This window comes from Leptinotarsa decemlineata, unplaced genomic scaffold (genome assembly GCF_025532065.1).
Source record: "Leptinotarsa decemlineata unplaced genomic scaffold, Ldec_3_MD MMD2_tig00000199_RagTag_RagTag, whole genome shotgun sequence".
Taxonomy (NCBI): domain Eukaryota; kingdom Metazoa; phylum Arthropoda; class Insecta; order Coleoptera; family Chrysomelidae; genus Leptinotarsa; species Leptinotarsa decemlineata.
This window is the reverse complement of record NW_027412544.1, coordinates 4,045,012-4,063,301: the sequence shown is the minus strand read 5'-3', so window position 1 is coordinate 4,063,301 and position 18,290 is coordinate 4,045,012. Positions and strand designations below refer to the sequence as shown.

The following is an 18,290-nucleotide window of genomic DNA, read 5'->3' as shown; positions in this document are numbered from 1 at the left end:
AGCAAATCAATGGAACATGGAAATGACGGCAATTTAAATGATGTTATTTAAGAAAAATAGCACTGCAAACAAAAAGTTATCAAACCAGAAATTAATTTTCTGAGAACTTCAACATACTGGTGGTTGGATTGAAATGAAAGTACTTGTTATGGAATGTTTGAAACATTTGGTGTAGTACTGGAGTTTTTTCCCAACACCAAACCGTTATTTTTAACACCTCTTGAAGATGATCAGCTGGTGATTGAAACACGTGTCGAGGTGTTAGGGATGAATTGAAAGTAGTTGAAATGATTCGGTTACGTCATAAGAACACTGAGTAGGGTATTTGAGGCCCGTTGTAGCAAACGCTGTAACATCTATGACTTGACTTGGGTTTTATATTATTATTAGTGGGCGTGGCTTGATTTCTCTTAATTGGATTACCTTTCCTTGTTTATTGCTTTTTCTTTCCTATTGAAATCATCCCTATCTTTTTAAATTTCTCTTAACTTTCTATATACTCTTGGATATCACTTGTGAGTTTTATCAAGTATTATTGTATCTTCGAATGAGATAATGATAGTGCCTTCTACGTTGAGAGCATGTTTGGCTACAGCTGATTCGTCAGTTTGTCCGAGTCGACAATTTCTCTTGTGTTCAAAAAGACAGGTACCTTCACTTCTTTCCGTGGTTCCAATATAGACCAACCCGCAGCTACAATGAATTCGGTATACCCCGGTGTCGCTAAAGTTCTCTGGGGTCTTTAGATGGCCCTAGACTTTGTCTGATCTCGACGAATGATCTTTGATTCCAAGTTTCTTCTCTACTTACTTTCAAAGATTCATTTGTTTGAGACGGAATTAAACGTAACGAATGATGGACGATCCTAAAATGACAAGATTAGTAGTTTTGATATAGAAAGAGTAGTATAAGGAATGGTTTGGAGTCGTTTAAAAATTGCTTTATCAGGCAATTAGGAACTCTCTTGTAGCAGTAGTCTCAACAATATGTGTTATCCCAAGAACGACCAAGGATAAAACAAGAGGCACTCAGATTTTATAGAATGAAGAAATTTGAAAATGAACATATAGCCTACCAATGGAACCGAGAATAGAACCGTCACAATTCCCACCAAATAGCTTTTCTCTTGAATTTCAACAGTTCGGACTTTCATTGTCTGATATGATTTGAATGATTTGAAATCTCTGAAATGAGATTGCAATAAAATAGAAGTTGAGCAAGAAATTGAAATTCGAACAATTACAGAGAAATAAAAATTAAAAGATTTCAAGCCAAATTACTTCACGACGTTTCGATTGTTAGTATCCACAATCGTCTACAGGTGATGACTGGACTATTCCTCTAAGGCATGACCTCAGTTTTCCCTCTCTCCGCTTCACCGGTTTAGCGGGAGATGAACGTTTTGCGAAAGTTGGTCGTTTTCCGCTTGAATATGGTTTCCATATGCTGCGTATCTCTGCGCTGGCTTGACTGAATGCGTTGTTAGACAACATATATGCGGCTTCTTTGAATTTACTCCTGAACCAATGTTCCTCCCTGTGGATGATCTCAGTCCAAACAAGTTCTGTTATTCCCGATTTGCTGATTTCTCCTCGCTGTGTGTTTTTCTTCTGCTTGGCAATGCGTACTTTTTATGGCCTCCTAGTTTCACCGATATAGGATTTTCCGCACTCACAGGATATCAGGTAAATGCAATTATTGGAATCGCAATCCGCGTTTGGTGCCCTGGTTTTGCGTGAGGCTGCTACAGATAGTGTTTCCAGATCTGAAGCAGATTCTGATGTTGTACTTGGAACCAATTCTTATCCTTGCCGAAAATCCTCTGTTGTAGAGAAGTGCAAGTATTGGTTGCACTTCTCTACATCTCTACAATTCTTATCCTTGCCGATAATCCTCTGATGTAGAGAAGTGCAAGCATTGGTTGTGACCGAGGCTTTTGATGTTTTTTAGCTAAAGTCTGTTCCACTATCAGTTTTGGGTAACCATTCCGTTGAAAATCTTTTTAGATGATGCCTTCTCGAGATTTCTCTTCGTATTACAGAGCCCGAAAGTACGATCTACCCTCTGAGTGCGGCAAACCCTATATCGGTGAAACAAAGAAGCCGTTGAAAGTTCGCATTGTCGAGCGCAAGAAACACACACGGCGAGGAGAAACCAGCAAATTGGGAATAGCAAAGCATGTTTGGGCTCATCAACATCAAGTGGTCCCAAGCCGGGATCATTCACAGGGAGGAACACTGATTCAAAAGGAAATTCAAAGAAACCGCATATATGTTATCCAACAACGCATTCAACCAAGCCTGCGTAGAGATACGCAACATACGGAGACCTATAATCGAGCGGAAAATGGCCAACTCCCGCCAAACGGTCATCTCCCACTAAACCGGTGGAGCAGTGAGAGGGAAGAGGGGATATGTGGAAGCACTCGAATGACCTATAAATAATCATCTCTCGGAGGAATAGTCCAGTTATCACCCGAAGACGATTGTGGTACTAACAATCGAAACGTCGTGAAGTAACTTGGCTTGAAATCTTTTAATTTTTATTTCTTCGTAATTGTTCAATTTTCAATGTTTTGAGTAATTTTTTATTTTATTGTAATTTCATTTCGTTTTTTTTTTTGCTTATTATAATTGTGTTTTCAGGTATTCATTTTAATTTTCAATTTAATGTGTTCTTTCAGTGATTTCGAATTATTATATACCAATGGAAGTCCAAACTAATGAAATTCACTATGAAACATTGTCAGCCACCTCCAAACAAAATCGTTTCTCTTTTTATCTCCGATGGTTTGGTCGGGTTGAGCTGAAAGTATGCAGACTGGGTTGAACATACCGATGGTGGAAAGTTCAATATAGCTCAACATAGCTAGTCGATATACGAAAAATATAAAATTTATATGGCTTTTCATTTGCGCAGGAGATGAGAGAGTGTAATCCATCCTGAAATAATAAAAGTCCTTTCAGAAAAATAGTGCCAGCTTGAAAATTACCCTTCAGTGAACAAACGGAATAACAATAACTACTGCAGGAGAGTTTTTATTACTAGGTGATGGATTCTATTCCTCAACTCCTTTTGCAAATGAATGATCATATCAGAGTAGGTAGGTATATTCCCAAACTATATTTCTACAAGTTCTATTAATTTCAAGCTGGTAGTTTTTTCTTTTGGAAACTCTGTGTGGTTTATATTATTCGGGGAAGATTATAAATACAAATGAATGAAATGGATGAAATGTTCGTGACGTATTTTCAAATACACCTTGTGAATTATGTCTTTCAATACACTTCGTGAATTTCAAGAAGGCACTTTTTTTCTGAAAGGATTTGTGTCTGATTTTTATCATTCAGAGGTAGAGTACACTCCCTCATTTCCTTTGTAACTGAATGAAGCCATTGAGAAATACTAGTATAATTAATAACTACGTTAATATTGTAGATATTGTTTTTTCTTCGGTGCCAGTAGTAATTTGAATGCGAGAATCAAAGTAGATGCTTAAAAGTGGCTGACAACTTCATACCGGGTTCTATGGCTATGAGAGCGAAGAATTTATTTTCATTTTATCCATTTTACTTCACACGTCCCATTTTTATCTGTCAAGTTCAATTAGGTTAATTTACGAAAAAACTTTTTCCCAGCGGTTTTTTTCAATATTCGGTTACTTTTTTTCGCCATTTGATAGATGGTATACATTTCAGAAAGATCAGATTTCGAAAAGAGACGACACTGTAATGAAATTGAGCAATGTAATCCGACTTGAATTCTGGAAAAATCGCATTGTATTGAAATGTCAATAAAATATTTTCTACTTTGCTAATGCAAAAGTATTTATCTTGTAAGTATATGCAAATAATATCAACCAGAATAATATTATTTCAATATTAACACGAATAATAAGAAAAAAAGTCATACAAAATTATTTATGATTTCAATACTGATATAACTAAACTTTGGTGTACTAATTAATATTACTGGAGTTTTATCCCAATACCAAAACGTTATTTCAACACCCTGACACGTGTTTCGATCACCATTTGAGCATCTTCAAGAGGAAGATTAAACTGTTTACTCTGCCTCTTGAAGATGATCACTTGGTGATCGAAATACGTATCGAGGTGTTGAAATAATCGTTTGATGTTGGGATAAAACCCCAGTAATATTAATTAAATTCCATAAATAACTTCACTTTGAATCTACAATATCAATCTAAATAAGAAAATTCTCCAGATTTGATTTAATTTCTTCCTCCCTATAATACTCACATTATTTTCACATCGATTGCCGGTTTACACAAAACGGATGTCGGGTAGAGTTGAGGCGCGGACGTGGAACTGACTTTTGTCTCCCCAAGATGTTTTACGTAGCTTTTGTATGCATTTAACCATTCAGTTACTTAGGAAAGACGCGGAAGAGACGAAAGGTGCGAAACCCATCTCCGCTCGAGACCCTACTATGTGTTTGGAAATTTGCCTGTAAATTGCAAATGGTCAACAAAATTTTTTTTATTGAAATAACATTCCAATGAAATTAAAGCATTTCGCAGGATAAATCAACCAAAGTACAGCTTACGGATTGAGTCATGGCCGGTGAGAAGCCCCTTCCTTAAGATGTTCAGTAGGTGTGTAGAAATCTGTTATCATTCTGTTAGATTATTCGATCAGTAAACATCCAAATTCAGGACCGTATTCAGTTAGTGATGGAGTTTAGAAGTAAATTGCATAAACATATTTTAAGTAGTCAATCTCGTGAAGTTGTTTCTGAGGGGCTTCTCACCGGCCATGACTCAGTCTGACAGCTGTAATGCCACATAACCTAAACATGCCATCAATAAATTTCCATTCTCTGACGAAAACATTCAAGTACGTGTTCAATGTTAGAAAGTTTAAAAAACCTCGACACGTGTTGCGGTAGGTAGAATGTGAAACTTGGTGTGATACACGATTCAGTTCTTGGCCATTTATTATTTTTGCTGTATGCCAATGTACATAGCAGATGTTCATATAACCATGAATATTACTGGAGTTTTTCCTAACACCAAACCGTTATTTTAACACCTTAACACCTTGACATCAAATAATCATCTTCAAGAGGAAAATCAAAATAATCATACCAACAAAGCTATCCTTATTTATACCATGGATAACTGTTGAATGGGTAGCTGCGTCTTGAGTGTCTTGAAGTTATTTCATAATATTGCCTTATCTACTAGTCTTAAATCAATTTTACAATGTGTCCTTGTGTAATAGTCTGGTAAATCTAATAATTGAAATATTATAAGCTATATGAAACTCATTTCACAATATTGCCATATCTACTGGTCTCAAATTAATTTTACAATGTGTCCTTATGTTATAGTTAGGTGAATCTAATAATTAAAATACACACATCGGAAAAGTCTAGGGATATTTTTATAACATACTAAATATCATAAAAATAAATGCATGAGGTCGTTTAATTTCGCTTAAATTGGTACACTCGACCACCCTGTAGATTTCTATGGGTTGAACAAAGCCTGCAAAAACGGTAACTAATCTTTTATCAAGTTTTTTACAAATGAATAATCTGAAAGTGTCGAGTTTGTACATTCTATGCAGTTCTTGCTCAGCAATTAAACTGGAAATAGGTATTGTGCTTTAACATGGAACGCCATCACTTACCATTGGCTGAGATGAATAGAGCTGTAGGGCTTCTTCAAGGTGGCATGCGACAAAATGATGTAGCTCTTCGTTTGGGGGTCTCCCAAAGTTTTATCAGTCGATTGTGGCGGCGTTTCCGTGAAACTGGCAGTCCAGCCGAACAACATCCAGGGCGAGGACGCGCTACAACTGCAGTTTAAGACCGATTTTTGGTCTTAACCGCAAGAAGACAACCGAAACTCACAGCACCTGAGTTGGTTAACGTGTTGGTTAACGCACCAGGTAACCATTGGTCGTGATACTGTCAGAAATCGACTGCATGAAGCAGATCTCCACAACAGAAGGCCACTTAGATGTCCACCTTTGTCGAGAGGCAATCGCAGTAGAAGATTAGAGTGGTGTCAAGAACATCAAAACTGGGATGCAAATGATTGGGCCACAGTTTTGTTTACAGACGAATCCAGATTTGGATTTCATCTAGATTCTCGTCGAGTAAGACTGTGGAGACGACCTGGAAATAATGAACGTTTGAGACACGTCCAGGAAGTCCACACATACAGAGGTGGTACAGTAATGCTATGGGGCGGAATCATGATCGGCGGCAGAACCGATCTCGTTTTTCCAAATCGCTCCCTCACAGCTCGACAGTACCTCGACACCATTCTTCTGCCTATCGTCAGTCCGTTTGCTGGTGCTGTTGGTGAAAACTTCCACCTAATGCACGATAATACTCGTCCACATGTCGCGCTTCTAGTGACTGACTGGCTCACCAATGAAGGAGTTGATGTATTGCCATGGCCAGCACAATCACCGAACCTGAATCCCATCGAGCATGTGTGGGACATGCTTCAACGAAGAATTAATCCGCATATGGGGAACATTCACACAAAGTTTCAATTGAGAGAGCTTTTAATCGCTGAATGGGCAAATGTACCTCAACAAGACATTGACAATCTCATTTTGTTGATGCACGATAGATGTAGGGCCGTAATAAACCAGCGTGGAGGCCATACTTTGTACTGATTCCAATTTTTTTTGCATTATGATTTTTTTTCGGGGTGCCAAAGAAGAGCCATATTTTTTTTTAGTTTTGCTTATATGCGCACTCAGTATTTTTGACCATTAAATAAATTTTGTTGTAAGTTACATTCGTTTAATAATCACCCGTCAACTTTTTTTCCCTAAAGCGATCTAAAAAAAAATTATTGCCATTTTTAAAAATATCCCTAGACTTTTCCGATGTGTGTATTATAAGCTATATAAAATAGTTTCACAATATTGCCTCATCTACTATTCTTAAATTAATTTTACAATGGGTCCTTATGTAATAGTCAGGTAAATCTAATAAATAAAATTTATTTTAACAAGGTAAATAGTATACTATTAGGTATTGATCCACCTTTGTTATTCATAATATTAATATGTTTACTTATTTCTACACTCTCAAAGGCATCTAAATGCCTGTTGTTGCTAACTTTTCTGACTAATCTTATTGAACTGAAGTCTATGGAATGGTTTTGTTGCAAAATATGATGGGCGACTGCTAATTTTTCAGGTCTTCCATATTGTGTGCTAAGTCTTCCTTATGGAAAAATTTTAAGTGTGCAAGTATTCCTTATGGAAAAATATGGAAGACTCGAAAAATCAGCAGTTGCCCATCATATTTTGCAACAAAACTATTTCATAGACATCAGTTCATCAGGATTAGTTAACAAGTTAGCAACAAAAGGCATCTAGATGCCTACGAGAGTGTGAAAATGAGTTAACTAATAATATTATGAATAGCGATGGTGGACCGATATCAAATAATATATTATATAGCTTGTTGAATTAATTTAAGACTAATAGATAAGGCAATATTGTGAAATTATCTTAAGACGCAGTTACTAGAACAGGTATCTATGGTATAGATAAGGGTAGCTTTGTGAGTATGATTAGTTTGATTTTCCTTTTGAAGATGATCACTTGGTGATCGAAACACGTATCGAGGTGATAAAATAACGGTTTGTTGTTGAGGAAAGACTCCATTACTATACATTACTACACCAAAGGTTCCATACAGTGCATCACAAGATCATATAACCGAGTTTGCGGATAATACAACTATGACAATATCTGGATACAGAGCCACTTATTTATGAAATGGAAACCGTCATTGATTAATTCTCTGCCTGACATCAGAGAAATCAGCTGATAAAGAGTATTTCAAAGCTATTTATTTTGAATTTTTCCCCTAGAAAAGCTCACCGGATAGATAAAATAGGCGTTATTATGACAGGAAATATGTCACTTGTGGTCACTACTGTTCAAAATTCTGAAATTGGGGTCGTTTCCGGTGAACAGAAATAGGTTCTCAATTGTTTTTCATCAAAACTACCTTCTCCATTGAACTGTATCTCCGTTCTGAACTTCAAATGTCTGACCCAAAAATAAATGAATATATCCTTGTACAATGATTTCGTCTCATCCGATATACTCGTTTAATAAATTGATCAACAGTATCCCCACCATATTATTATGAAACGCATGAGATGTAGCAGCACGTTCGTCTATATTATGGAAATATGTTCACAAACTACTGAATTGAATCCCAGTGAACAAAACTTTTCGAAACTTCCAATCAAGATTGCTAGTCTTGAGAATGCTAATTTCAGAGCACTTCGAATCCTTGTGTACCGATGAATATTTTACTATGGAAAGTGGGTAATCGACAAGGCCCAATTTGTGCGACCCGACAAACCAATCAACCAATCGATTTTCTTCTGATGTGTGCCTCTCATTCACCTCTACATCTCAATACCAATAGTGATGGCGAATTATTCGTTGAATTCACTTCAGAAATTTGTTTCTGTCCAATATTGAATTTCAAGGGGCACTTTTGATAGATATTAGCCGGTAGACTTGATATTGATACAATTCGTTGAAATCAAATACTTTTATGAGAATTAGAACAAGAAACAAATAAATGCCATTATAACAATTCGAAAACAAAAGTACTCGTATAAATTGAAAAACAGATTATTACTCAACAATCTGAATGGGAAAGGAGCGTGTTAGAGTAGTCATTCCGTTGAAGATCATTTTTGATGTTGTCTAGTTCTTTCTCGAGACCTTCCTTCGTATTAAAGAGCCCGAAGGCACGGTCTAATAGAGGAAGGTCACGAGAAGGAGCTAAACAACATCAAAAATGATGTTCAACGAATGGCTAAAACACAGCAAGAGCCCCGCAAGGCAGATAAGCCGTCACAATCAGTGCTTGCACTTCCCTACATCAGACGATTATTATCGGAAAGGATAAGAAGAACTAGGTCCAAGTACAACAACAGAACCCGCTTCAGACCCGGAAATACTATCCGTAGCAGCATCACGAAAACCAGGCCACCAAACGCGGACCAGGATTCCAAGAATTGCATTTATCGGATAGCCTGTGAGTGCGAAAAATTCTATATCGGTGAAACTACGAGGCCATTGAAAGTTCGCATTGCCGAGCACAAGAAACACACAGCGAGGAGAAACCGGCAAATGAGGAATAGCAGAGCATGTTTGGACCCATCAACATAACATCCAGTGAGATCTACACAGAGAGGAACACTGGTTTGGAAGGAAATTCAAAGATGCCGCATACTTGTTCTCCAACAATGTATTCAGCCAAGCTAGCGTAGAGATACGTAACATATGGGTAACATATGGAAAGCCATAATCAAGCGAAAAACGGCCAACTCCCGCCAAACGATCATCTCTCGCTGAATCGGTGAAGCGGAAAGAGAAGATAAGTGAATGTACTCATGTAGTCATCTCTCACAGGAATTAGTCCAGTCATCACCCGAAGACGATTGTGGATACTAACAATCGAAACGTCGTGAAGTAATTCGGCTTGGAATCTCTTATTTTTTTTATTTTTTGCTCAATTGTTCAATTTTTTACTTGTATTTTATTCAACTGTAATTTCATTTCAGGGTTTTTTGCTTAATATAATTGTGATTTTCAGTTATTGTTTTTGATTTTTCATTTGCATTGGTGTTTTAGGGATTTCAAATTATTTTATATAATATTAGACAATGGAAATCTAACTAATGAAATTCATCATGAAACATAACCCAAGAATAAAAAATTTGCTAATAAATGTCATTATTGGCGCTGTGAAAACTATTAATAATACACAAAATAAAGTACTAATGTTTGCAGTACTCATAAATGCTGAGAGTAAGAAAAATAGTGCTGTGGGCACTTACTCTGTTAGTTACCTACACATTTTTTGATTGTTTCACATTTAACATTAACCAGAAGTAGCATTGGCTACTATTCATCCCAATATTTTGACGGTATCGGAATCTACGCAGGTTAGTTACATAGATTCTACACCTGCATATGGAAGATAAAAATTCCCGTAAAAGTCCGTTGAATACTCTGATTTCCTCCACATGAAATGACTTATTTAAATATATTCTGTATTTCACACAGACGAAATCTGAGGCAGAAGCTATCGTATATGAAGAAATTCTGCAATAACTGCAGTAATGATTGAACTTTGGCAGTAATGACTCAAATGCCTAAATTTAGTCAGTGTATAAGCCAAAGTCATGAACTATGTTGTCCGATAAAATTACAACTCTAAATTGCATCCGTGTAAAATCCAGGAAGATAGCTACTGCATCTCCATCATTGTGATTATCCCCCAAAGAAAGAACATAGCTACACTAAAAAGCCTTCATGAAGATTCGCAAATTATGCATAAAAGTTTCTTTCAGATACAAACTGAAATATTACACGAAAATCACTTTTCACCATTTAGTTTATACTCCAAACAATCATTATAGAATTGAAACAGATATCTTTTCATAGGAATACTATACGCCTTGATATGTACAGAGTGGGCCAAACACATTGGGATACATTGAAAGGCCAACTCCTGTTTTCAAACTAGATAAATGAAAACTGATGGGTGTGTCTGGGGGTCAAATTTTATGGCAAACTTAATGGTCGAAACCGCATATCAATAGCTATCCTGATTTCTGAGTTACAGTTACAGTTTTTCCTGTCAATAATTTCTTGTTTCTATGAAAACATTTTCACAACACTTTTTTACGTAGAATTCAAAGGTGTAAAATACTCATTTTTTCAAATGAGATATCTATAGTAATGGAAAACATTTTTTTGTTCAATGACGCCCCCTTCATATTTTTGCATATTTCAATAGAGCTTACAATAATCTTTCCAGAAGTGAAGCACACTTGATGTTTTGCCAGAGTAATCTTTGAAATACACAGCTTTCTGGTTTTTTCATGTATACTTTGAAACGCAAACTTTGCATTTGGACGATGCGGCGATAAAACAAAATGAAAATCTTCACTGGTACCTGTCACATTTTGATTAAAGCACTAAAGACGCTCTTCAATAAGTGATTTTTGTTCAATTTTTAAACACATTCGCAATGAAGTATGAGAATTATGAATAATGGGATATGATAATCTGTTTTATACAAACCAGATGAAATGCAAGTAATTTGTATCACAAGAGGAATCCAAAGAGAAGACAAACTTTCAGAGACATTTTCGCAAGACTGCGACACAACCTATATGATGGTAATCAATTTGAAATGAAAAGGCCAAAATTATATTAATAAAATAGCAAAGAAATAGTCGTTTTAAGACCTGTTGAAAATAATCCCAAAACGTCAACGCAAAATTTGAAAATATCAACAGGCCTCCTAACTTTAGGAGGATTTTGAAAAATCACTAATTCAAGCCATACAAGACCAGAAGAGTTTATCAACTCATACTAGGAGATTTTGAACGCCGCATGGAATTTTGCCAGTGGTTCATGGAAAGTTGTAACCAAGTGCGTGATTTTTTGTTAAATTGTATTTGGACAGACGAAGCTTATGTGAGCAGTACCGGCATTTTTAACCAGTACAATTCTTACACTTGGGCACAACAAAATCCCTATTCTATTGTGGAGCAATCGAGGAAGATTTGGATTTAGTGTGTGGGCAGGTGTTTTCGGGAGTAAAATTATCGGCCAGTTCCACAATAAATATCAATATCTTATTTCAAAAAATGAATGTTTTCATAGAAACAAAATAATTTTGACAGGAAAAAGTTACAGCAACTTTTCGAAAATGCACATTTTCGAAAAACTTGCTGTAACTCAGAAACGATGATAGATATCCATATGCGGTTTTCACGATTGAGTTTGTCATAAAATTTGACCCTCAGACACAGCCATTAGTTTTCATCTATCTAGTTTGAAAACAGGAGTTCCTCTTTAAAAGTGTCCAATTTGGCCCACTGTGTACAAGAGTATTGATAGAACATTTTCCAAAACTTCAAAGTACAAACATTGAGGATGATAGTGTCCCATGTAAATAAAATTTTATAAGAATATTCTTTTATATATTACGTTGTGTAGCTTATCAATGATATCTGTTTCAATTACAGAAAGTTTGGAGTACAAACTGATTGGAAAAGTTGTTTTTCCAATAAACTAACCTCCCCTAAAATTATCTTTCGCAGTACAAAATGCAACAGACCCCATCTGTTGATTAGTTTGGAAATTCTTATTGCTTACCTCACCAATATGATCCTGACAGAAATCAATATTGATGTCCTATGAAGAAGGTACCTATAAGTTGTACATTACCTCACGCGTCAAATTGGAATCAAATCCCAGCCTTCATAGCTGCTTCACGTCATTTATTTGGATTTCTACAATATAGCTGAAATTGATCACAGGAGTTTTAGATTCGGCACAGAATTATATCACAGTTTTGGAAGCTACCAGACCACGTACGAATATTTTTTGGCTTAGTAATCGAAAAAATATAGTAGAAAGTAACTGTTCTTCTCAAAGGTATGACTTTCTAGTAATCTTTTTGCAACTCCGATAAACATTCCGTACCGTGAAGAACTAGACACTGGAAGCCTGAAACAGATTAACTGAACTGGACTGGATTTGAACACTCAGTAATAAAAGGAAATATATGAGCTGATGATTGTGCTAGACATGAATCATCATCTCTGGATGTATCGGTCAATGAGAATACTGTGATAACCTCATATTTATCTAAAAAAGAAATAAAAACTGTTCCAACATATATGGCACCGGCTCAGAATAATTACAGGGTTAGTCACAGCAATCAGAGCACTCCTTAGCTGTATACAATGTAATACAGAAACAGGCAGCTAGTCATGCTTTATGCCAATTTATGCCAGTTATGTCCAAGATCAATTCCTAGTGAAGGATTTATACAAACTAGTAAAGTGAACTAGATTGTTGGAATAGGCATTATGACAAGGTGAGAGTCAAAAGTCAAAATATGCTTTATTGTCTGAAGATTAACATCTTATTGACAAAGCTTGGTTGAAATAATTCGAGAAACAGTTTCACACATAGTAGCTATCGTTACATAGTAGCTATCCTTACTTATTCAAGTAATGTTCTTGAAAACTATACACCATAAAATAATATACATTGGCAGGTAGTTGTTGAATAAAATATCAGGTAGTTATTGATCATATGTACAAAGAACAAAAAATAACAATACATAGCACATTTACATAGCACAATACATCACTTGCACGAATATAGCCAATAAGAGTTTATTTGGAAAATTTTCAATATTGATTACATAAAACGAGTCAGCCACAAGTCGAATCAAAAAGTATCTGATAGTACTCTGATAAATTATAATAGGCTCTCTCACAAAAAAATGGAAGGTGATGGAACATTTTTAACAAATTATAAATGAAAGAGTCTTTAATGAGGGAATATTTTGAAATGGGCAAATTAAAGTCGTTTTTTTGTCGAGTGGCATTTGTGTTAATTGAAAATCGATTTTGATGTTTTGCTATGAGACATATAGTTTTAATAATCAAAATAGATACTACAGTGAGGATTTTCTTTTCCTTAAACAGTGGTCTGGAAGAATCTCGTGGTTTTGCTTTACACAGAAAACGTACAGCTCTTTTCTGTATAACTAAAATTGATTGCAGTGTTGTCACAGTACATGCACCCCAGAAAGGAATTCCAATCGTAGATGAGATTCTATGAGAGAGTGACATGTTACTTTGGCAGCAGCAAAACCCAGCCTCACAGCATAACACCCTGAGGATAACTTTGATTCGAAAGTCTTGAGGAAAACGCAATGAGCCTATAAGATTTCATTGTTTTCCAAGAATTGAACAGATCAACGGCTCCAAAGTAGATAAATACTCTTTTTCTCAAAAATTTTAATTTCAAGTAATCGTCTTGCAAGATGTGTCAAGAGACACTTATTTTTTGAAAAATTCTGCAGATGTTCCTTAGTCCGACAAACTGTTCCTAGACTATACCCATTTTTCTTTCCAGGGAAATTCAAGCAGCAAGTGGTGAGTGGATGAACGAGTTCGTCCGGAGACCCAGCAGGCGGCGGGACAATAGGGTGTATGTGCCCGCCGCCGATATCATCAAGAGAACCATTAGGCGGTCATGGACCATTTCCAGTGAGTAGGCAATTTATCCTTTCACTCGTTCAGTGAATGAAAACGCTCTCGATCTTCGGCAAACTTGCTGACAGCCAGAAGGGTTTTCTTTCATTGAATTGTTCTTTATGAAATACTAGTTGTTGCCCGCGGCTTCGCCCGCGTAGAATTTGGTAGTTGTAGTAATAATTAGTACTATGTTGCTGTATCGCTGCTGTTCCGAAGTTTTGACAGAATCAGAATCAACGAACTTAGGCATGCGCAGCGTTATAGAACAGTGCTTTCAAAAAAATTGTTCTATAGCGTCATCTAGTGGCAAGTTACAGAAAAATTGATAGCCTAAAAACCTTCCCTATGAAAAATTACTTATACATGTCAAGTTTCATCACGATCGGTTGAGCGATGTAGAAGTTTATCACTTACCAACCAACCAACAAACATCCATTTTTATACATTTTGACAGAATCGGAATCAACGAACTTGGGAAAAATTGTTATACAGCGTCATCTAGTGGCGAGTTACAGAAAAATTGATAGCATGAAAACCTTCCCTATGAAAAATCACTTATACATGTCAAGTTTCATCACGATCGGTTGAGCGATGTAGAAGTTTATCACTTACCAACCAACCATTTTTATATATTTTGACAGAATCGGAATCAACGAACTTGGGAAAAATTGTTATACAGCGTCATCTAGTGGCGAGTTACAGAAAAATTGATAGCCTAAAAACCTTCCCTATGAAAAATTACTTATACATGTCAAGTTTCATCACGATCGGTTGAGCGATGTAGAAGTTTATCACTTACCAACCAACCATTTTTATATATTTTGACAGAATCGGAATCAACGAACTTGGGAAAAATTGTTATACAGCGTCATCTAGTGGCGAGTTACAGAAAAATTGATAGCCTAAAAACCTTCCCTATGAAAAATTACTTATACATGTCAAGTTTCATCACGATCGGTTGACCGATGTAGAAGTTTATCACTTACCAACCAACCAACCAACCAACCAGCAAACATCCATTTTTATATATTTTGACAGAATCGGAATCAACGAACTTGGGAAAAATTGTTATACAGCGTCATCTAGTGGCGAGTTACAGAAAAATTGATAGCCTAAAAACCTTCCCTATGAAAAATTACTTATACATGTCAAGTTTCATCACGATCGGTTGACCGATGTAGAAGTTTATCACTTACCAACCAACCAACCAACAAACATCCATTTTTATATATTTTGACAGAATCGGAATCAACGAACTTGGGAAAAATTGTTATACAGCGTCATCTAGTGGCGAGTTACAGAAAAATTGATAGCCTAAAAACCTTCCCTATGAAAAATTACTTATACATGTCAAGTTTCATCACGATCGGTTGAGCGATGTAGAAGTTTATCACTTACCAACCAACCATTTTTATATATTTTGACAGAATCGGAATCAACGAACTTGGGAAAAATTGTTATACAGCGTCATCTAGTGGCGAGTTACAGAAAAATTGATAGCCTAAAAACCTTCCCTATGAAAAATTACTTATACATGTCAAGTTTCATCACGATCGGTTGACCGATGTAGAAGTTTATCACTTACCAACCAACCAACCAACCAACCAGCAAACATCCATTTTTATATATTTTGACAGAATCGGAATCAACGAACTTGGGAAAAATTGTTATACAGCGTCATCTAGTGGCGAGTTACAGAAAAATTGATAGCCTAAAAACCTTCCCTATGAAAAATTACTTATACATGTCAAGTTTCATCACGATCGGTTGACCGATGTAGAAGTTTATCACTTACCAACCAACCAACCAACAAACATCCATTTTTATATATTTTGACAGAATCGGAATCAACGAACTTGGGAAAAATTGTTATACAGCGTCATCTAGTGGAGAGTTACAGAAAAATTGATAGCATAAAAACCTTCCCTATGAAAAATTACTTATACATGTCAAGTTTCATCACGATCGGTTGAGCGATGTAGAAGTTTATCACCTACCAACCAACCAACCAACCAACAAACATCCATTTTTATATATTTTGACAGAATCGGAATCAACGAACTTGGGAAAAATTGTTATACAGCGTCATCTAGTGGCGAGTTACAGAAAAATTGAAAGCCTAAAAACCTTCCCTATGAAAAATTACTTATACATGTCAAGTTTCATCACGATCGGTTGACCGATGTAGAAGTTTATCACTTACCAACCAACCAACCAACAAACATCCATTTTTATATATTTTGACAGAATCGGAATCAACGAACTTGGGAAAAATTGTTATACAGCGTCATCTAGTGGCGAGTTACAGAAAAATTGATAGCATAAAAACCTTCCCTATGAAAAATTACTTATACATGTCAAGTTTCATCACGATCGGTTGAGCGATGTAGAAGTTTATCACCTACCAACCAACCATTTTTATATATTTTGACAGAATCGGAATCAACGAACTTGGGAAAAATTGTTATACAGCGTCATCTAGTGGCGAGTTACAGAAAAATTGATAGCCTAAAAACCTTCCCTATGAAAAATTACTTATACATGTCAAGTTTCATCACGATCGGTTGACCGATGTAGAAGTTTATCACTTACCAACCAACCAACCAACCAACAAACATCCATTTTTATATATTTTGACAGAATCGGAATCAACGAACTTGGGAAAAATTGTTATACAGCATCATCTAGTGGCGAGTTACAGAAAAATTGAAAGCCTAAAAACCTTCCCTATGAAAAATTACTTATACATGTCAAGTTTCATCACGATCGGTTGACCGATGTAGAAGTTTATCACTTACCAACCAACCAACCAACCAACCAACAAACATCCATTTTTATATATTTTGACAGAATCGGAATCAACGAACTTGGGAAAAATTGTTATACAGCGTCATCTAGTGGCGAGTTACAGAAAAATTGGTAGCCTAAAAACCTTATCTATGAAAAATTATATTTCAGATTTGTGAAAAAAAAGTCGAAAGATTGTGAATTCTTTTAAAAATAAAACCTGGACGTGAGATGACAAGATTTCAAAGATCGACAAATATATTGACAAAGTTATTGTGTGTATCTAGAAATAAATGGTAATTCTTCGAAAATCATTGTACAGTGTGAGGCACTCCATACACACTGTCCCTGGAAACCAAACGATTATTTTTTGGAGAATACCTCTATTTTCATTATATGTATATTGAAAAAGGCTGCACAAAGAAATTATTGGGGTCTACAGGGTGGCTCAAAAAGGTGTGACATATCAAAGTTGTGTAAATATTCAGAAGGGAATCATCCACGGGACAAGGAAGTGTAGCTTATGAAAAGACACCTAGACCCCAAAACATATCATTGAAAATGAGGAAAATGAATTTCTCGTTATGGGAATAATCATAGAAAACACTCATACGAGTCAACGTAAGATCGAGAAACATGGATAAGCATAAGGAACATTTCTAGGGTAATTAAAAAATAACAAAATTTCACCTGTACGGTATTCAGATGCACCAGGAATTATATGAAATAGACTTCCAACAACGAATCGAGATTTTTCTATGAGTTCTGGACAAGTTTAGTAAGAATGAATATTTTTTGGATTCCATTTTATTTTTTGATGAATCTACTTTTCATAGCAATGGCTTAGCGAACAGACACAACTTCTACTATAGTGATGTAAATACTCTTTTTTCCGCACTCTGGATCAGCAGAATAGATGGTCTGTTAACGTGTTGAAATGAATACAAGTTATAGGACAATATTTTTTTATGGAAACTTGAATGGTCAATTTTTTTTACAATTTTTACGAGATGATCTGCTAGAGTTTCTGGAGAATGTGCCGCTGAGAATCAGACAACAAAAATATCTTGATTTTTGATTATTCTATATAATATTGAAAAACGAGTTTTATTGAAATCATTAGCCCAAAACCTCTTTTTCATGCTTGATCAAATTCGAAGGGATGATTTCTATACATTTCGATGTTATTTAGTTCCCAATTGTACCTAGCATTTTCATAAAAAAATCAATAACTCGAGAACGGTTATATTTAGGTACATAGTACCTTCAAAGAAATCATATTATTTTTTCCCGACATATTCAGAAGTGTAAAGAAATACAGGGGGTTTTGTTTGAATAAACACACTTTTTTTAACCACTTTGTACACTTCAACAGCCTGCAGCCTTAATATATATATAT

General features: G+C 35.7%; 1 protein-coding gene across 1 annotated transcript in view; it reads left to right on the top strand.

Annotated features, from left to right (window-relative positions):
• Positions 1 to 18,290, top strand: part of btsz (bitesize) — a 414,949-nt gene that overhangs the window by 168,852 nt on the left and 227,807 nt on the right. The window contains 1 exon segment of the mRNA XM_074172806.1: positions 13,983 to 14,116. Within this exon segment, the coding sequence (XP_074028907.1) occupies positions 13,983 to 14,116 (134 nt within the window).